Raw genomic sequence first — 19,563 nt, 5'->3', positions numbered from 1 at the left:
GACCACAGGTTGTAGTTAACAGTAACATTACAGGCAATAAAAAAGAAGGCCTTTGCTGTGTTGTTGTATTCTTTCGTGCAGCCCTTAATCTATACCCAGATTTCACAGGTACATCTGTAAAATGTCTGCTAAAAATCTGGAGATCTGGAAAACATCTGCTGTTTAAAAACATCTGCTTAACATCAGAGCTGTTCATTCTAAATCATACACATCTTACAGACATCTAGAGGTCTATATGGCATCTGACAGCAGACGTCTCAGAGATGGAGGGCAGATGAGCAGACAGCATCTGCCAGATGTCTTACAGATGAAAACGCACACATCGTTTACGTGTGATATCAGGGTAACAGGAGCCAAAAGCCACAAAAAAAGCACAATTAGCTCCTCCATGTGAGACCACGAATCTTCTGACGTTATGGCATTTCTCCCAATTCTGCCAATATTGATTTGGTAACGTTTTCCAGAGTAAATAAATAAATAAACATTGTGTTTTGTGTTTGTCTGTCTGTATGCATGTTTTTCAGACGAGTACAACATATCAAAACTTTTGTATTAGTGTAGTAAAAACGTCTTGAACATGTTTTTGCATAGAAAAAGTTTTCAAATCAGTTCATCCACACTAGAGCAATGACAATCTGATAACATCATGGAATTTACAATATATGACGGTTTTGCAGAACTACGCTAAGCTAATTAACTTGTGATAAGTAAGGCCACATTTAGGTAAGGTAAGTGTGCAGGGACCAGCTAAATCGGACAGATATACTTAGAAACTGAAAATTAAGTTTGCTCTATAATCAACGAGACATATTATTTCTCCAATGCCCTACATGAACGCACGAGGGCGCACTTAGTTACGTTTTTCACTTGTTTGGTGTCTTGAGGCCGCCGTATCTTTATTTTAAGCAAGATCATATGACGGCCACTTTGTCAACAAACGTGATTGGGACAGAAATGAGATGAATATTTGAATATCATTTACGTCGTTTATTTTGCCTACGGATTACATTTTTTCTGAAACACAAGGTATGTTTTAAGACATTTTATTTGAACATTCATTTTATGAGAACACTAATACTAATGGCGCTGGATGCACCAGGAAGAGCCGCTTGTGTTGTGTTACAAACAAAAACAGTGCTTTAACATTTAGTGAGTTAACAGTTGTGATTGTCACGAGCAGTACGTTTATAAGCATTATGCGACAGTTTGTCTTCAAACACAGATACAAGCAAAGCATAGGCAATAAAGCATAGTGCCTGTACTGTTAGGATGTTAAACATGTGGAAACCCGCCCTCTTTTGGAGACTACGATAGTTTGTTTGCATTTGTGATAAGAATAATTTCCCGTATATTATAATATACGTATATTAAATATGTTGTGCTTATCCTTAACATTTGCAAAGTAGTTTATGCACTTCTCACAGCAGTGATCGAGTAGTACAAACAGAACCACACCACGAATTATGCCCAAAGTCTCATAATCTCTCCTATAGACCTATAGACCTTAAACCTTAATGCTGAGTAGAACTTGTTCAGTTGGATTAAGGAATGCACCCTCCTTGGGGTCATTGACCATTGCCTGATGGTTTCAGAGTGACTTTCATTACCCTATATTCTTACAAGCTTTGGTATGATCTTGAAACGGACTCTTTTCATCATCAGGGGTGATGATATCCTTGTAGATCCTAGCTTAGAGGTGTGTGTGTGTTTCATGCCTGAAGGATCTGAGTACCTTAAAGAAAAAGCATTCATGGTTAGATCTGACTCTATAAAAGTGTAAAATGTAAAGAAAATATGCACACAGACTAATGCAATGAACTAATGCCTAGATGTGGGAAAAGATAAGAAATTGCTTTTATGGTGTACACAAGGGACTACAAGTATATTGAAACATTTCAACTGCGATCTGAGAAATGAAACAATGTGACAGAAAAAAAACTTTTAAACATTGTGGTTTATCATTTTCAGGATGTTATCCGCCCAGGCTTGTCAGTCAACGCTTGTACACAGACTTGCCACATTACTGCGAAATAATGGTATGGTTCTAAAATTCAGTTTAATACATTATTATTTAGTTGTTTATTTACAGTCCTTCGAGATATTCTATTGTTAAATTTCCTTTGTGATGATTTTGGTTCTTCAGTTAAAGCAGTGTTTATGCAGACAGCATATCCACATGAACTTTCTGTAGCATGTTGTCTGGGAACCACTGTTCCACCATAGTATTCTATATACAATTGTCAGTAAAACATATTTTAATAACTTGATGCCAGTCTGGAAATATTAAGCATTCTGAATATATAACTTTCAGATATTAAGCTTTTTTAATTTGAATTGCCCATTGTCATGAAATAGAGAACTTTTTTATTTAACAGTAAGATTCTTGTCGCTTTCTCTCAAGGTGATTCTGTGCTGGATGGTTCTAGTACTCTCACCCTGCAGGTGGGATGTTTACAGCACCTGACACGACTCTTCGAGCAGCACCTTCACTCACGCACTCATCAGCATGGTTTCCTGGCTCTGCCGTCCCACCCAGCAGACACCGCCTCCCTGCTGGAGGTCCAATTCCTTTTTGACATGCTGCAGAAGACAGTGTCACTGAAGGTACAGCTCTAACATCACAGTCTACCTGTTTGATACAGTGAACTGTCTTTGCAATGAGCTAATCATGTTTTCTGTTAAACAGCTTGTCAATCCACCTGGTGTCAAACTGCAGTCTGTTGTGAAAATCTTCCCCTTCAAGTCCCTCAAGCACTTAGAGGTATTTCAGAACAAGCTATTACCACATATATTCTATCATTCAAAAGTTTAAAGTCGAAGATGCTAAAAGTTTTCTATCTGTGTTCAGCTTAAGCGTATTCCCCCTCATTGTCTGGAGGGTCTGAGGGGAGTGTATTCTCATCTTGAAGTCTTAACTTGCTCAAAAAGTCTCAACTCACTAGAGGTACTTTTCATCTATTAGCACTGACGCAGTAATTTAAGGGTAATGTCAAATATTTGCAAAAAATATGTTTGTTTGTGTAACAGGAGCTTCTCTCTCTGTGTGGCGGAGATCTCAGTCCAGCATTGCCCTGGTTAGAACTTCATACCCTCAGTTTCAGTTACAATTCTATTTCCTGCCTCGACAAGTCACTAGTAAGACATCCTTTCAACTTTAAACTGCTGATGTCAAATCGATCCATCCATTCAGAAATATTTGTTTGTGTGCGAGGGGTGTATATTTACTGTATATGCACATATAAAGGAATATTTATTACATCTTAATACATGTATGTTTATATGTGTATGTGTATACATTTACACCCCACTCACATTATATGAACACAAATATCCTCTTTGCAATCGATTAATTTGGATTAATTGATTTAACTATTGATCATTGGAGTCAGCATGTAATGATTTTCTGACTGATTTAGAGTCTGATGAACGTCCTGAAGTGGCTTGATTTAAGCCACAACAAGATCCAAGACTGTGCTGAGTTCTTAAAGGTTGGCTGTCAGTGTACTTTATATTAGCCTTGAGTTTTCATTTTAAAGATTCATAATTATATTGTAGAGTAAATTATGCAAACTGAGTTTTATTTCCCCTTCTGTCTTCATCAAGCCTCTTACTGAACTCGAGCATCTGAATTTGGCCTATAATAACCTCCAGAAAACACCAGTGCTGGGCCTGAGAGCACAAGCCAAACTCACCACCTTGATCATTAGAAACAATGAATTGGAAACTATTAATGGTGAGTTTTATGACCATTCAACTTAATGCTTACTATAGCCTGCAGTTTGTATTCTTGTGCTTCGCTTCAATTGTAAATTAAATCAGATTATTTGCATAATGTCTTTATTGTCTCTTTTATTAATACGTTTTCTGTGTTATTGTGCATGTTTGTCACTCTGATTGTTTAATGTAACATTTTCATAAAATAATTTTAGTGCTTGAGTTTTCTCAGTGTGCTGCTGAAAGTGTTCATCAGACTGTGTATTTCTTTTATAAATATTTTAAGAGAAAGTACATACAACTTAACATGAAAAATGTAGGGGACATATGAGAATTTGACGTTTATTGGTGTTTATCTGTAGCAGTTTGTCAAAGCAGTCACCACATTCACACATTCTTTTAACACATTTTGCTGTCTTTTAACACCTCGAAGCTCTTGATGGAAATGATGCAGCTCTAGCCTGTTGCTGTCAGATGTAACACTTGTAACATACTTGTTACATACATTGGCTAAGAAATATTTTTATTAACTTTTTACTAATCATTGCATTTTTTATTTATGCAGGAGTTGAACAGTTGTCATCTCTTCAAATTCTTGACTTGGCTTATAATCTTTTTATGGAGCATTCTCAGTTGGCACCTCTATCTCTCCTTCATAATCTTAACACAGTAAGATACTGAACACAGTGATACTTGATACGTGCTAAAAATGCAGTCGAAGTCTTTTTGATGATGACCAATCAACATGTCAAGTTTTCAGACATTTTAAAATCTTCTTTTTCAGTTAAATTTGGAAGGAAACCCATTGTATTTTCAGAAGACACACAGGACATCTACTGTCTGTCACCTCTCTCCACGAGCTACTTTGAAACAAGTGAGTCTTTGAAAGAAGTGAGAGGCTTTAAAGTAGGCCCAGAATAAGGCTTGCTCGACTGGGGGGAAATTATATTCTGATTTGGCAAATATTTACAGTATCTCACAGAAGTAAGTACACCTCTCACATTTCAGTCAATATTTTATTATATCTTTTCTTCTGACAACACTGAAGAAATGACACTTTGCTACAATGTTAAGTAGTGAGTGTAGAGCTTCAATATTCAATATTTTGTGTGGCCACCATTATTTTCCAGCACTGCCTTAACCCTCTTGGGCATGGAGTTTCACAGAGCTTCACAGGTTGCCACTGGGGTGCTCTTCCACTCCTCGATGACTACATCACGGGGCAGGTAGATTTTACAGACCATGCACTGCTCCACCTTCCGTTTGAGGATGCCCCAAAGATGCTCAATAGGGTTTAGGTCTGGAGACATACTTGGCCAGTCCATCACCTTTACCCTCAGCTTCTTATGTCCTTAGTCTTCGGTCTGATGAGACCAAGATAAACTTATTTGGTTCAGATGGTGTCAAACGTGTGTGGCGGAAACCAGGTGAGGAGTACAAAGACAAGTGTGTCTTACCTACAGTCAAGCGTGGTGGTGGGAATGTCATGGTCTGGGGCTGCATGAGTTCTAGGGAGCTACAGTTCATCGAGGGAACCATGGAGGCCAACATGTACTGTGACATAAAGAAGCTGAGGGTAAAGGTGATGGACTGGCCAAGCATGACTCCAGACCTAAACCCTATTGAGCATATGTGGGGCATCCTCAAATGGAAGGTGGAGCAGTGCAAGGTCTCTACCATCCACCAGCTCTCTGATGTCGTCATGGAGGAGTGGAAGAGGACTCCAGTGGCAACTTGTGAAGCTCTGGTGAACTCCATGCCCAAGAGGGTTAAGGCAGTGCTTGAAAAAAAATGGTGGCCACACAAAATATTGAAACTTTGGGCCCAATTTGCTTTAAAATCAGTTAGTCTAGTTCTGCTGACACAACAAAGCATAAGATAAACCAAATTGTTTTGGGACATATGTTTTCATAAGGTTTACAAATGTTCAGAGTCTCTAAACTAGTTCAATAAATTGGATGTTTTTTATGATTCATCGTCATATCAGAGTATTGCACTCCAAGGAATAAATGTGTTAAAACAACACATCTGGTATTCAATTAAGGAGAACACACAAAATATCATAAACACTTTTCTGCCTGGAAAAGCTATTGTCGCAACAAATAGGGGCAAAAATCTGAGGAAAATTTGTGTAGATTGCAGTCAGGCTTGCTTCATGTAATTTTTACTCTTCTGCTAATAATGTTCTTGGAAAAATTGTAAGCTGAACTTAATTCATTTCTGTCTGTATCTCATCTCCAGCTAGACGGCACCCCTCTGTCATCTTCTGAGCTGGCGGTGGGTATTAAATGTTTGTTATTGTGGCATCTAAAGTGTTCAGCCCTCTTTGTTTTACATGTTATTCATGCTTTGAATAAATCTACTGCTATTATGCAGAAGCAGACTATAGCATCACAAAGTGATTTCATTTAAAGAATCACATTTAAATATATGAGATGGGACTCATTTTAAACATCTCTTCACCTTTTTTTATTCGATACTTTATAGTCACATTTTTAAAAAGTCTGAGAAACTGATGCATGTTAGTTATCTCTTGCATTTGACATATCACTCGTTTTTAGGTCTTCCCTAAATCTAGACCATCGGTTGGTCAGATTTCCTTAACTTCTCAACAACATGGTAAGGCACCTGATCAGGGCGGTTTGGAAGTGTCCAGTGGAGGCGGAGACATGACTGACAGTGTGACTGCAAGCATATCAGGAGTGACCCATGGCCGAAAGAGAAAACACAAAGTGAGTTTGTTTCAGATTTTTTGTTTTGTAGGCTTTTTGATCCGATGATAAAATGTTTAATAAGTAGCATGTTTTGTAGTTAAATTCAATTAACAGTTAATTTTGGATGTAAAGTGGTTTGTTTTTGCATTTGCAGAACAAAGTGAAAGTAAGGCGAGCCAGCATTTCAGAGCCTAGTGACACGGACCATGAGCTTACGGGACGGTCTGCTGTGCAGGGTGGGTGCTGATCAAACCGTTACACATAAGTTCTGTCAGAAACAAATGAAATGGTGTACCGTGAAAATTATGTCCACTGTATGTAATTTGGGTGTCCCATATGTTGATTTGTTCTTTGTAGATATCATCCTACCCCATCAGAAGGACATTGAGAGAATGGACAGCTTTCGAGAACAGCTGGGAGAGGACTGGCTACGTTACCAGCATCACCTTGATGATACTCCAATCCACCCAGCTTTCCCAAAAGTAGACAAAGTTACCATTCAAGTGAATGCCGACTGCTGTACCCCACCAACTAACACACCTCCAAAAAATCTGGAGTTTCTCCCCCCGCCACTGCTGTCCTCCGAACTAAAAGAGCAAGAGGACAATACAGAGATGGAGAGCACAGACCTGCAGCCTGACACAGAGTCCACCCTGCAGTGGACAGGCCAAAGTCCCCTGAACACCGAATCGACTCTGGAGACAAGTCTAGGAAACACTCAGACTCCATCTGAGGCCTGCACTGACCCTCAACCGCCACAAGATCAGGAAGACGACGACAGGGAAGGTCTGTCTACTCCATTCTAAGTGTGCAGTATTGTGTTATGTTGTGATGCACTGATACATTTTCTTAAATGCTCTGGTTCTATTTAAAACAAGTTCAGAGTGACTCTGAATGTATGATGTGCACCAACCAATGTACCCAATCTAAGGTTTTATACAGTTTACACAGTATATAAGAATGGAAAGAGTTGTCATTTTTTTCAACAGTGGATTTTTGTAGGCCGGTGCTGGTTGGGCTACTATTAGAGGATGTGGAGACGGATGAGAAAAGGGTCTCTGAGCCGGTATTCCTGCGAGTGCGCCAGTGCCACCTGCTGGAGGTAGACATGCACCAGGGGTGTGTTAAAACACGAGTGGATCTAGACAGCTTGCAAAAGGTTGTGGCCACTCAGGTCACCTGCATCTTGAAGGTCAGATTACTTATTTTCTGTTTATAAGGAGCTGTAAGATGATTATCATCATTATGGAGCATCGTTGTTTCAAGTCTATCTCTTTGACTCTCTTAGAATAAGAAGATGACTCATCCAGGCTTGGAGCTCCACTTCCGGTACATCAGCCGTGAGAGACAAAAACGTTGCTATATAATGCTGGATGACAAGCCACAGGAGGAATTACAGGTCAGCAGGAATACTTATCATGTGACATTCAGGCAATGTTTGGAGACTTTTTCCTAATGCAGTTGTTTTTAAGTATGGGTTGTGGTGTGTTTTAATATAATTTTGTCCATTTTCCTAATAAATACATTTTGTTCAAATTTGTTCAGTCTGGTGCAGAATTGCGTAGTTGTGTTGTTGTTTTCTGTTCCTCAATATCATATGTGATTATTTTTTGCCTGTTTGCCAATGTATCACATACAAAGCTTAAATCTTTTATGGCCTATTATACAACAGTTCTTTCTGGTTCAAAAATCTGATGTATAAATGTATGGAAAATGTATAGTATAATTCAATGAAAGTAACATTGGATAAAAGCGTCTGCCAAATGCATAAATATGTAAATATCACTTTTGCACCCACAAATAATGGTGAAATCTTTTTGAAATTTCAACAAATCACCATTATTCTGTAAATGCTGTACCGGCTACTATAAATGTTTTAAAAGACATTTAACATACCACAACATAAAATATAGATTTACGTATTTACTGAGCGTTTACATTTAAATATTCAGATTTACATTTATACTGTATATTCAGGATTTATAACTATATATTCAGACTTACATTAATATATTCTGATTTATAACTATATATTTGGATTAACATTTAAATATTCAGGAATTTTAACTATATATTCAGTCTTACATTTATATTTTCTGACAGATTATATAAAATTATTTACTGTTTGGCACCCTTTAATATAGGCCTATAGGATAAATATAGATATAGATATACTATCTAAATGTTGCAGAAGAACTTTTTTAGTCTTCTGTCATTCAGTTTGAAGAACTTGTGCCAACTAACTAACATTAAAATGTTTGCCCAGTACATTTTGTGTCAAGGACCCCGCTCTAACAGGACAAAGCCATTTCTTAGAATTTGCAAAACATATTTTACATGTACACTAACGTGCATCACTAAATTAAAGATGTAAAGAAATATTTCTGCAATCAGTAAGAAAAATATACTGTATCTAGTTTAGATCTACTAAATTATCACATAATTCCTGTCATTGTAACCCTTACAAACATCTGTTATGGAAACCATTGTGACTGTATAAAATGTAGTTACCGCAGTTATTGTTACAGCACAGAAACTTGCAGTTCGGGAAAACATTTCTGGGGTTTTCATTAATTTATTTAAAACGCATTGCTAAATGTGTCATTTTTCAGTTTCTTTCCCCCTGTGCTCAATTCAAGCAGCATATGGGAACCAGAATAACGGAGTAGAAAATAAAGGCACATTTATTAAAACATGCCACCCATCACCTATGACTAAATATGACCAAATTAACATGTAAATCCTGTTGTTTGACGGTTTTGCTTAATTCAGAATCCTGACTCCTCAGGTATTAGCCGAGGTTCTCTCGAAAGTCGCTGAGGAGAACATGGAGCAGGCGTACGGTGACAGTCCAGAGACGGTTCGGCTGCAGTGCCTGAAGTGTCAGACGGAGTTCTGCCAGCCTGTCACTGAGTCAGAAGTCAGTTTGCACCACCTGGATGAACCAAGAAATGATAGTAAGGACTTAAAGCTGTAAAGATAATGAGCAGGGAGATTTTCTTGGCCTTAGGAGAATAGGCAGATTTTGCTCCAGGCACAACATTTCAGGGAGCAGTACAAACATGTGTGCAATAACCGCCCCCCTCCATGGTTACAGAAATTGCTGTGCTTACCTCCAGCAACCTTTGCATTTTTTACATAGCTCTCTGATGTGCCGCGAGAATGGCAGCTCATTGGTTGGTCCTGATCTTTTTTCCATCACAGGTTTCGGCCAGTTTAGTCCAAACTTAAGCATGAATCACTCTTAGCATGGGATCGTCTAGTTGGAACATGACATAACCTGGATTAAATGCACTATTAAAGAATACCATGAATAGTTGCCTGGAACTGGGTGTGAGGGATTTTGATACATTTTTATTGATGTGTGATAAATGTATCAAATGATGGATTTTCGTCATAACCCATTGAAGTTTCGTTTTTTACTTTCATGTCCTTCTGGCTTTTTGATCATTGGTTTGACACTTAGTTCATCCTTCTGCTCTCCAGCACTGAACAGTTTTAAAACATGCGTTGACACGCAAGCTTGAGGTTCTGGGACATTTGTTCAGCTGGTTTTAGTCTGTTTGCTTGGTTTCCTGCCGATCATTTGGCCCAAGCACATAACTTGTTCTGCATGGGGGCAGAGATGAGGGAAGGTGTTTATTTTAAAAGCACAAGAGGGCTTCAAATAAATCTAGAGGAAAGAAAATATGTAAAACACTTGCTCTTATGAGGATTTTCTTTTTAGTTGTTATTTGGGACTTTTTTAAACCTAAATTGTATTAGATTGTCCCAAAAGTGTGCTTATTTCGTTGTCACATTTAGAATTATGATAGTTTTGTTTTGAATCTACAGGTTGTACCTTTATTTGCTCCGAGTGCAAAAGCGATCATGTGGTTCAGTTGGCCATCCAATCCGCAGCTCCCTCCACTAGTACACCAGTTCACTGTCCACTTGACCAGAATGGCGGGCAATACTTCATTTTTGATGATACAGACACACCTGTCTGTCCTCGGCACAATGAGGTCTTTGTTTTTTAAAACAAACTAGTAACTCTGTTTGATTTGAAATGTTCATGACTGATTTTATAACACATTTTTCATTTATATCCTTATCCCTCCAGTTACTGGTCCCTGGACAGACTGTGCTATCCCATGGCAGCCCTCTCCTTTTGACCCAGTCTTCAGGAGGCTCTGAAAGGGAAACACTGGGAGATGCAGATTTCTACTATACAGCTCAAAACCTCATGTCCAGTTCTTTGACCAATCAGAGTGAGGCACGGGCAGAACAGAGCACCTCTCTACCAATCAGCTTCAACGGAATTGATGGACGGGTACAGTGTACTTCTGAAGGGCCTAATGGGTGTGTGGCTGAGAGATCTATCAGCTATCAGAAACATCAGGACCAACATTCGTCAAAGCACACAGAAGGATCCGATCATGGTGAGTGGCCTACCTTGATTCTATGTGTTCTGACTGATACTGTCCATTGATAATAGAAAGCAATTCATAATTTGAGCTTATTTAGTGATCAATGTAAACAACCATATCAGAGAGCCAAATTCAAATAACTTAAAATGTTGTCGATTCTCGCATGTATCATGACTAGCTTTCATACTCATTCATGATGAGATACACTGAGATATTAACTGTAATTACGCTGTATGAGCTTCTAAATAAGCTCAGACTTTTATTTGACTAATGAAACAATAGAAGTCATATACATCTGGGATGGCATGAGGGTGAGTACTTTACTTTAAAGGGATTGTTTACCCAAAAATGAAAATTCTGTCGTCATTTACTCACCCTCAGATTGTTCCAACCCTGTACAGATTTCGTTGTTCTGCTAAACAGAGTATGGTAGCCTCAACCTTTGTCACAGAGCATTTTGACTGTATTTCATTTCAGCTCTGTTTGACATGTCAGAGGCAGTGGACCATCGGCTCCAGCTTTTTCTGGATGTTGAAGTGTTTGAGGGCGAAGAGGAGCTTCGCTGCTTTTTAAAGGCAAGAGGACCTGTTCTTGAACATTACCTCTGAAAAACTTAGATCCATATGAAGAGGATGTCTACCTGGAAAAAAGCATGGTCAAAAGTCTAAAGTAGTGGTTCTCAAACTTGGGGCCCTAAGATGGAATATACAAATCAAGCCTGCAGCAGAATAGTTGTTTTAATGCACTCCCCACCAGGTTTTTGTTCTGTTTGTTTAGTTAAAGTTTTGTTAAAGGGTTGAAAACATTCAAAGACTAAAATCGAGCCTTTAATGAACCCCAGCACCTTTACATTTGTGATATTTTGTCATTTTTCCCAAACATACGTAAAGTGATAGCTCACCCCCAAAATTGAAATTCTGTCATCATTTACTCATCCTCTTGTGATTTCAAACCTTAATGACTTCCTACCCCAGAACACAAAATAAGATATTTTGAAGAAAGTTGGTCACCGAACACCATTCATTTTATTTTGAATGGACACAAAACAAATGCAAGTGAATGGTGGCCCGTTAACAACTTCGAAATATCTTATTTTGATGTGAAGAATGTCAAACAGGTTTAAAATGACAAGAGGGGATGTAAATGATAACAGAATGTCACTGTCACATTAAAGAAACTGGTCATCTTTGAGATGGCGGAATTGGTTTTATAAGCTTGTGTGTTTTTACTTGATTTCAGATGTCCATCGTGAAGTTTGGAGATCCATCAGAGTTCCAGTCTCTCATGGTTGTGTCTGACCAGTACATCTACATCTTAGAAATCACCTCAAAGTCCCGGTACGCCATTGCTCAATTCTTTTTTGGAACTAAATCACAAGCACAAAACACATCATCGCATTGATTCACTATAAGTTTGTGTTGTTTACATTATGCACGTATTGCTAACAAAACAAACACATATGACTTTGTTTCACTTACTGCGTGCGGTTCATGTCCGGCATCTTTTAGCGCTGGGGCTGCTCCATCTGCAGGGCCACAGTGCAGCCAATCTTGATGGTAGGCAGGTCTTCCTATCGTTCGTCGGTTGACGCCTGGGCGGGCAATTTCTTTCGCCTTGTCTTGGGCCGTGTTCAGACTTGACTTCTTTTTTGAAGCTGCTAACATCTGTTTTACATCGTAGTTCTATGGTGTGAACCGTGTTTTTAAATGCCAGTGTCTTTTTTTGCAGCTCAGAGCGTCTTTTGAGGTTGAAAAATTTCCTGAAATAAACGCCTTGCGTTAAGCTGCTTTTTACAACTAAGCAATGACAGAGACTAGAGATGTCTGGATGGGCTATTATTTCATCCGCAACCACATCACAAAACTCATTATCCGTCCGCCATCCATCCGCACCAACGCTTTTGACCAATTTTCAAAACCACACCTGCCCACCATCCGCTGATTGGGCGATGCAAGGTGCTGCTGATGACAGCCGCGATACTAGAAAGCTCTTACCTCTTACAGTCATTTACATTATAGGTTAATTAACTATAGCCTACACACTGTCATGTCAGGGTGACGACTAGGACGAGCCTGTTCTGAACACTCCAGTTAATTTTGAATGCACAGGAAGAGAGCGGATACCGTGTCTTTTTCAGGCACATTTTCTACCAACAACAGGCCTAACAATCATATAAGAAACCACAGAGCCTCGATATTAAAGAAACACTGACTCTATTCATTCCAAAATTCGATGAAATCCACCGCACAACAGTGCATGGTCACATTTGTAATTGTCCATAACAACCCCAAAAACATACCTGCTTGCCTTGCACATCTAGTTAATGGGCACAGTTTTCCGACTTTCAACAACTTCTGATTACATTTCTAGCGAGAAATTAGTGTTGTAGTTTTTACATATGTGATTAATTATTGCAAAGGCGCTCTTTGTTTTAATAGAACCTCATTTCTTATTTAGAATCTGTTTCTCTGGGCTGCCTTCCTGCACAGAAGCTGCCTCCGAAGTCATGGCGTTCGGTTCCTTTTTGTAACCAAAAAAACGCCTTTGTCAACTTTTGAAGTCTGAACACGGCCTAATACGCCCAACTCATTTTTTGTCAAGTTGACCATGTCAAGCGTGAGAAGACGGTGTGTTTAACATTTTAAATAAGTCTGAATGCATGAAACACTGTTAAATCACCCCTTAAAACGCATTTAAATGATAGTTTAATGGGTCCTAGCTTCAATACTATCTGAAAAGCATCACAAGTTGAGACCTTAGGAAGATGGACAATAAAGTGCCAAAATGAGGTTTAACAGCAATCAATTCAATGAAATGAAAGCATTATAGTCAGGCATTGTTTTGGTTGGTGTTAATCACCTCAAATACATAAAACTTTATTAAATACACAGTTATATGCAAACCCTGGGATCATTCTTGACTAACCTCTTTTGTCTTTCACTCCTAATCTAACATACGTACACTGTCACTTATTTATGTTGCAGAGGGCAACCCTCAGACTGGCTGCGGAAAAGAGAAAGCCATCGATTGTGTGAGCTCAGTTATTTGGAAGTTGGTCTTGGCTCTCAGAGCATCCATCTGGAGTTTGAAGAGGGGGCAGCAGCATACACTCTGCTGGTACGGAACAGTGCCCGATGCAAATCCTTTTTCAACAAACTTACAGGCAAGTTCTGTAATTCTTTATTATTACTATTAATTTAAAGACACATTAGCCATAACACAATATATTTTTGTCAATATGTCCTGCAACATGGATGCTGCAACTTTTGACCTTTCAAACATAAGTTATTTTAGTCTTATGGTTTGCAAACATACTGTAATTTTTTTACTCAAATGTTTTCACTTAGACCTGTGTTTATCACCTTCACTTGAAATGCTGCTTCTTTAACATGTTGGTTTCAAGATTCAACAGAATTCAACCTGTTTGTTGTTATGTTTCACCACATACAGTGACAAAACCGAGGATCATGTTTTGCAAAAGGATACCACAGGAGCAAAACAAACATTGACCTGAATTTTTTTAAAGAATGGAAAAATTCTCCAGGGAGAATTGCAAAACTTGAACAACAAAATTAAAACTTCAAACATTAAACTAAAAGTTTGTTTCGTGTTAGAATGCATTAAGATTTCTTTCTATCATAATATTAAATTGTGACATAATAGTAATTGGTATCATAATAGTAAATAGTTCACCTAAAAATGAAAACTCTTTCATCATTTACTCGCCCTCTTGTCATTTCAAACCTGTATTACTTTCTTTCACAGAACACAAAAGATGATCTTTTGAAGAACTTTGTTAACTGGGCCATTTTGTGTCCATAGTCTATACTACAGAAGTGAATGGGTGCCTGTGCTCTTCGGTTACCAAGTTTCTTCAGAATATCTTCTTTTGTGTTCTGCAGATGAAAGACATATAGGTTTGAAATGACAAGAGGATGAGTAAATTATGACAGAATTAAAATTTTTGGGTGATCCATTCCTTTAACACAAAACACAGCACCATTCTTTTGTTTGCTGTCCCTGTAATTTGAAAAGCCGTCTGAATGAAAATGACCACGTCTTATTGCCAGGTGTCATTCTTTGTGAACTTCTACAGTACCTTGTGATAAGTACTCTGCTGTCTCCATGAAAGCGAATTCATGACTCATTACCTTGTTGATCTTTTCTACTTTCCTTTAAACTCTCTAAAGCACTTTTAATGAGATTCTCATTCATTTAAGTATTTTAAAGTCTTTAGTTGGGCGGTCCATTCAATTCTGAGAATAATAGTGCAAAACAAAATGTAATGAGTAATCAAATAATTAAAGTGAAGAGATTCTGCAAATCACATCGTATCACTTCTTTTGTGCAGACATTGCAAGGGAATTGGCTCCTAAGTCTGACAGCAAACTGAAGGGCATCTCTACCACCCGGCTCAACCCACAACATCACCTCTGGTATGTCTCGCATTCTTTCTTTTGCTTTCTCTCCCTTAGGATACGCAAGAACCAATGAGATTGGTTATCAATGTGTCGCTATATTTGATTGTTGTTATGGATATGCAACATACGCCCAATGCATCAACCCAATTTTACAACCTTATTATTACTGCTATTTGTTTTGTATTAACATTGTATCCTCCTCTCTCTCTATCCTATAGGCATCTAGTCTGTGAGGAAACCCAACCATGTGATGAAGAAGACAGCCATCCTCCCTTCCGGTATCTCCTAGCATTCCTTCAACAAGGTAAGAGTTCAGGGTTTTGAGATTGAGAGTACCTGTAACACCCAAGATGGAGCCAGCCAGTGACTACAGCATGTGATAACTTGCCTATGACGGGAAATAGCACAGTAGGTTACGCTAGATTGACTAAATGGGTAAGACCTGATTCATTAAGATATACGGAGACGTATTGGACGGAACGAAGTGTGAGAACAAAGGTGGGACATTCACCTTCAGGAAATTCAGGTTATTTTCTGTTCCATCAAGTTCTGGATAAGCAAACTAATCCGACTGTCTTTCTTCAGTGATTCATATCAGCTTCCTTAAGATGAGTGTAAAAAAATACAGCTGCCCTGGTTTAGATCCACCCTTGCTTGCTTATGTTAGGGCAGTTGTTCTCAATTCTGTAAATTTCTATATTTCAAAAAATGCCATTAAAATCCTCAATCCATCTTGGGGAGCCCCCCAGAGGGCCACGGCCCCCAGTTTGAGAACCACTGTGTTAGGGTCTTTTTGTTATTATTAGACCAAAATAGATTTTTCTTGAAAGAGTGGTCCAACTGTGAATGGCTAGTTCAACTTTAAAGAGCCCCAGCACCCAGTTGGCAGCCTGACGTGCCCTGTATTTTTCCCTCAGTTTCTTGAGTTATGCCTTGTGTTTTAAATAACTACTGGTGTTGTAATGTAGAATCAAGGTATTCAAAGCTATTAAAGAAAGCATTGTTTTTTGTTTATCTCAGATAGCTCTTTGGACTCTGTTAGTGTACTAGCCACCAAGGAAATGCTTTTTCTCCTCGATGAAGACCACCAGTGGAGCAAAAGCCAACCAGAAGGACAAACAAGTAGTGGACAGGTGACCGTTCAGGAAACTCAGCCAATCAGCTGTGTCAGTTCAGTTCATCTGTTCTCGTCAGATCCGTGCCGACTGGACCTCAAACTTTATGATGAGGTGTGTGAATGCATCTTTCCAACACATGATCAGGGGTCTCATTTAAAAAAAACTTTGCATAGATTTATTTTATCCTTAGAATGTGCACACACACAAAAGGAAGATTTTGCGTTCACACAAAAGTTTTCAGATTTATAAAACCAGAACCTGGGCATAATTCGCTTTATAAATCCCTGACAGGAGAAGACTGTGCCTATGTGTATCTCCACCCCATCCCCTCCCTGCTATAACAATATATGGAGTTTACAATGCCTAGATTAACTATGCATAATATAATCTCCCTATCGGCTATAATTTATCGTCTTAAATTAATATTATAGCCGATAAATCATAAATCATTTCCTCTGGTTAAACTTCTTCAGATGCGTGTGCCACTTCGATATCGATATTTAAAAAATAAAGTTGGTGGTTGGTTTTGAAGAAATGTCAATAAGAATGCAATAAAGGCTGTCCAATGGATAGTTTTCAACTTTTTCTGTGTAAAGCCTGAACATATTAGATCTTTAACGAAAACTTGGCTTTAAAGACAACATGGTGTTTGGTTCAATAATGTACATAAGTAGCCAAAGTGTTATCTGGTGGACACATTTTTTTTTAAATGGCCTCTCGGGTTGAATTATGCCATAATGAGGTATATGGTATAAAATAGACACAATGCATTTTTAATACAGTTTATTTGGCACAGTTTTGGTAAAAATAAAGCTAGCTACATAGTATCAGGATATATGGGTTTTATTTGAATATACAAAAAATACACAGAAATAGGAAAAAGCTCTCAGGTAATAAAACATGCATTTACAGTTTTCTCAGTTATTCTTGTTTAGTTGTCTTGTGGTTTTCCTGGGTTTTGACTCAATAAGCTTTGTGCTTTTTTTGCCAAGTAAGCCTCTTTCAATTATTCTCATAGCTAAACTTCAGGTTACACAACTAAGAGACACCCATACATCTTTAATAAATGTTTAATAATATATTTGAATATGGACTAAGGACATACATTTTCCAAAATTAGACATCACTGGATCTTTAGCTACTGTATAAAAGTACTATAAATATTACACAAAAAAACTAACCTCCTAGAAAAATCTCACATTACATTTAAAGAGTTTATTAGATTTAAATGGCCAGATTTACTAAAAGCTTCTAAAGCATTAATCTACTACTGCCAGGATTTACTAAAGACACACATTAGACCTGAAAAGGTGTGGAGTAGTTGTTTTTGCAGCTCACCTTATCGCATTTACATTTCTAGGTGTATGTATAGTCCTTATGGGAGAGCATGTAAATGATTCACGCTATGTGATTTACTAACATTTGCACTTACAAAATGTACTGCTATTTGCACCATTATTTGACGCCCCCCAAAAATAATTAGTTAAATCCGCTTATTTGCACTGCATGCTCTTGGTAGATTGCGTAATCAAAATGATATATTGCGCCTGTATTTTTAATGTGCACCTTGTCACCATATCACCCGCAGATATGTCCACTCCCATCAGTGCTTTTCTGATATTGCGTTCTCATGCTGATCTGCCCTGTTTAGTAAATCTGTATTCTTTTTTTGTTTTTGACAGATGGTCAAGACAGAAAAGACATGGTCTCTACATGCAGAAGATTCCAAGCTATTGCAAGACTTTGTGGACTGGATAAGAAATCAATGGGAAGCCATGTTTGGAGTTAAACTGGCAACTATCAAGCATTAGCCTTCGTGTGAGAGAAACACATCTACCTTACATCATGAAGATTCCTGCCTGATCAAATGATGAACCTGCTCACAAACTGTGTCTGACTGTGTTTTTGTAAATGTGGTCGTCTGTCTTCATTCTGTCCTTACAAGTTACTATCTCTTAGTTATTCGTGTGAATGTCTAAAATGTTGTCTCCTTCAAGTAAGGTTCATGTAGTGACAACGCTGTGCAAGAGTGCCTTGTTGGCTGTACATCAAGATACAGTCCGACGGCTCTTCTTATACAGAAATACATCAATTGCCTGCGCATGGCTAGTTAAGTCTGTTTGAGGTATGAATGTGGGAATTAAGGTGTATTTTGTTCTCAGGGTCGGAGCGTTTGCAGTTCTCCCAGAAAGGTTCCTAAAGCTTTTTGGTCAAGTTCATCTGGGATAACTACGGGTTAACTAGGGTGTTGGTGGTGTGCCAGGTTAGTTGCTAAGACATGTCACTGACCTAAAATATCATCCCACACCTTAATACTTTGTTCTTGAAAAACTTGAAATGGGTACACATGATTATTGGTGATGAACATGGACTGTATCTACTTGAACTGATAGATACAAATAATTATATTCCAGCACTGAGTGATAGTAAAAGGGAGTTATGGACTGCAGAATAATAATCAAGCAGAAAAAACTAAAATAACTCTGATGACAAAATTGTTTAGAAGTTAAAACCACTGAAAGAAACATATAGCAAGATTTCTGTGCCAAGTCATTTGTGTGACTCAGACTTTATGCACTTTTGTTTGTAAGTGCTTTAAAACTACAGCTTGATTTTATTAGTACAAAGTGTTACCATTAAAAAAGCACACGTTCATTCTAAATGTATTTATTATTAATTTATTCGTCTTTGTAATAGTCTCAAAGGGAATTACAAATGTGATATTTTTGTAGGAATAATAAATATCTTATAACTTGTCACAATGAAACCGTTCCGAAGTTACTTCCGATACACACCCATTAAAGTGCCAATAACATTGGCTCATGTCTGTTCTCTTCATACAAAGGTTAAGTTGCCATGTACATGGTAAGAAATGTCCACCTTGTTAAAAACAAATACATGAAGACAAGTAATACTATTGGCTTGATAATTATTCTTGCTTTAACAGACAATGTGTCCTTTAATGTAGTGTGATTGTTTTATTTCTTAAAAAATGTCTAAATGAAAAGCCTGCTTTTCCAAGAACATAAATGTAACACCTGTTTTAAAACAATATTATTGAGACTTTTGGAACGGAGTAAAATCTCAACATTGAAAATAAGGTTGTAATGTCCACCCTGTTGTATAAGACGACAAGGTGGACCATGAGGTCAATGTGACACCAAAATAGTCTGTAAATGGCATTTAG

At 38.0% G+C, this 19,563-nt stretch overlaps 1 protein-coding gene across 4 annotated transcripts; it reads left to right on the top strand.

Moving 5' to 3' along the window:
- The first annotated feature begins 892 nt into the window (after positions 1–892).
- stk11ip (serine/threonine kinase 11 interacting protein) lies at positions 893–19,291 on the top strand. Of its 4 annotated transcripts, none has more exons than XM_079460521.1 (26): positions 893–1,026; positions 1,969–2,036; positions 2,402–2,604; positions 2,687–2,761; positions 2,849–2,944; positions 3,028–3,135; positions 3,417–3,488; positions 3,604–3,733; positions 4,280–4,383; positions 4,499–4,588; positions 5,956–5,991; positions 6,276–6,446; positions 6,583–6,664; positions 6,786–7,214; positions 7,418–7,620; positions 7,717–7,827; positions 9,217–9,385; positions 10,263–10,432; positions 10,531–10,849; positions 11,315–11,412; positions 12,077–12,174; positions 13,822–14,000; positions 15,189–15,273; positions 15,477–15,562; positions 16,279–16,487; positions 18,059–19,291. In XM_079460521.1, exons 2-26 carry the CDS (start codon positions 1,970–1,972, stop codon positions 18,185–18,187), a joined length of 3,519 nt encoding a protein of 1,172 aa, XP_079316647.1. In that variant the 5' UTR covers positions 893–1,026; position 1,969; the 3' UTR covers positions 18,188–19,291. The 4 variants fall into 4 exon arrangements, 2 of the variants coding, with proteins under 2 accessions (XP_079316647.1, XP_079316648.1); XR_013786927.1 differs by having other exon boundaries at positions 899–1,026; positions 16,283–16,487; positions 18,059–19,136; XR_013786928.1 differs by having other exon boundaries at positions 899–1,026; positions 13,822–13,954; positions 18,059–19,134.
- Positions 19,292–19,563: the final 272 nt, after the last annotated feature.

This window comes from Barbatula barbatula, assembly GCF_947034865.1.
Source record: "Barbatula barbatula genome assembly, chromosome: 7".
NCBI classification, from domain to species: Eukaryota; Metazoa; Chordata; class Actinopteri; order Cypriniformes; family Nemacheilidae; genus Barbatula; species Barbatula barbatula.
Note: the sequence above shows the minus strand (reverse complement) of the source record. Positions and strands in the feature narration are given on the sequence as shown.

Excerpts from the sequence above, each read along its gene's own strand:
- stk11ip (XM_079460521.1), top strand. The coding sequence starts at position 1,970 with ATGTTATCCGCCCAGGCTTGTCAGTCAACGCTTGTACACAGACTTGCC. Across the intron at positions 2,037-2,401 it reads CACATTACTGCGAAATAATG|GTGATTCTGTGCTGGATGGT; the intron begins GTATGGTTCTAA and ends CTTTCTCTCAAG. Across the intron at positions 12,175-13,821 it reads GAAATCACCTCAAAGTCCCG|AGGGCAACCCTCAGACTGGC; the intron begins GTACGCCATTGC and ends TTTATGTTGCAG.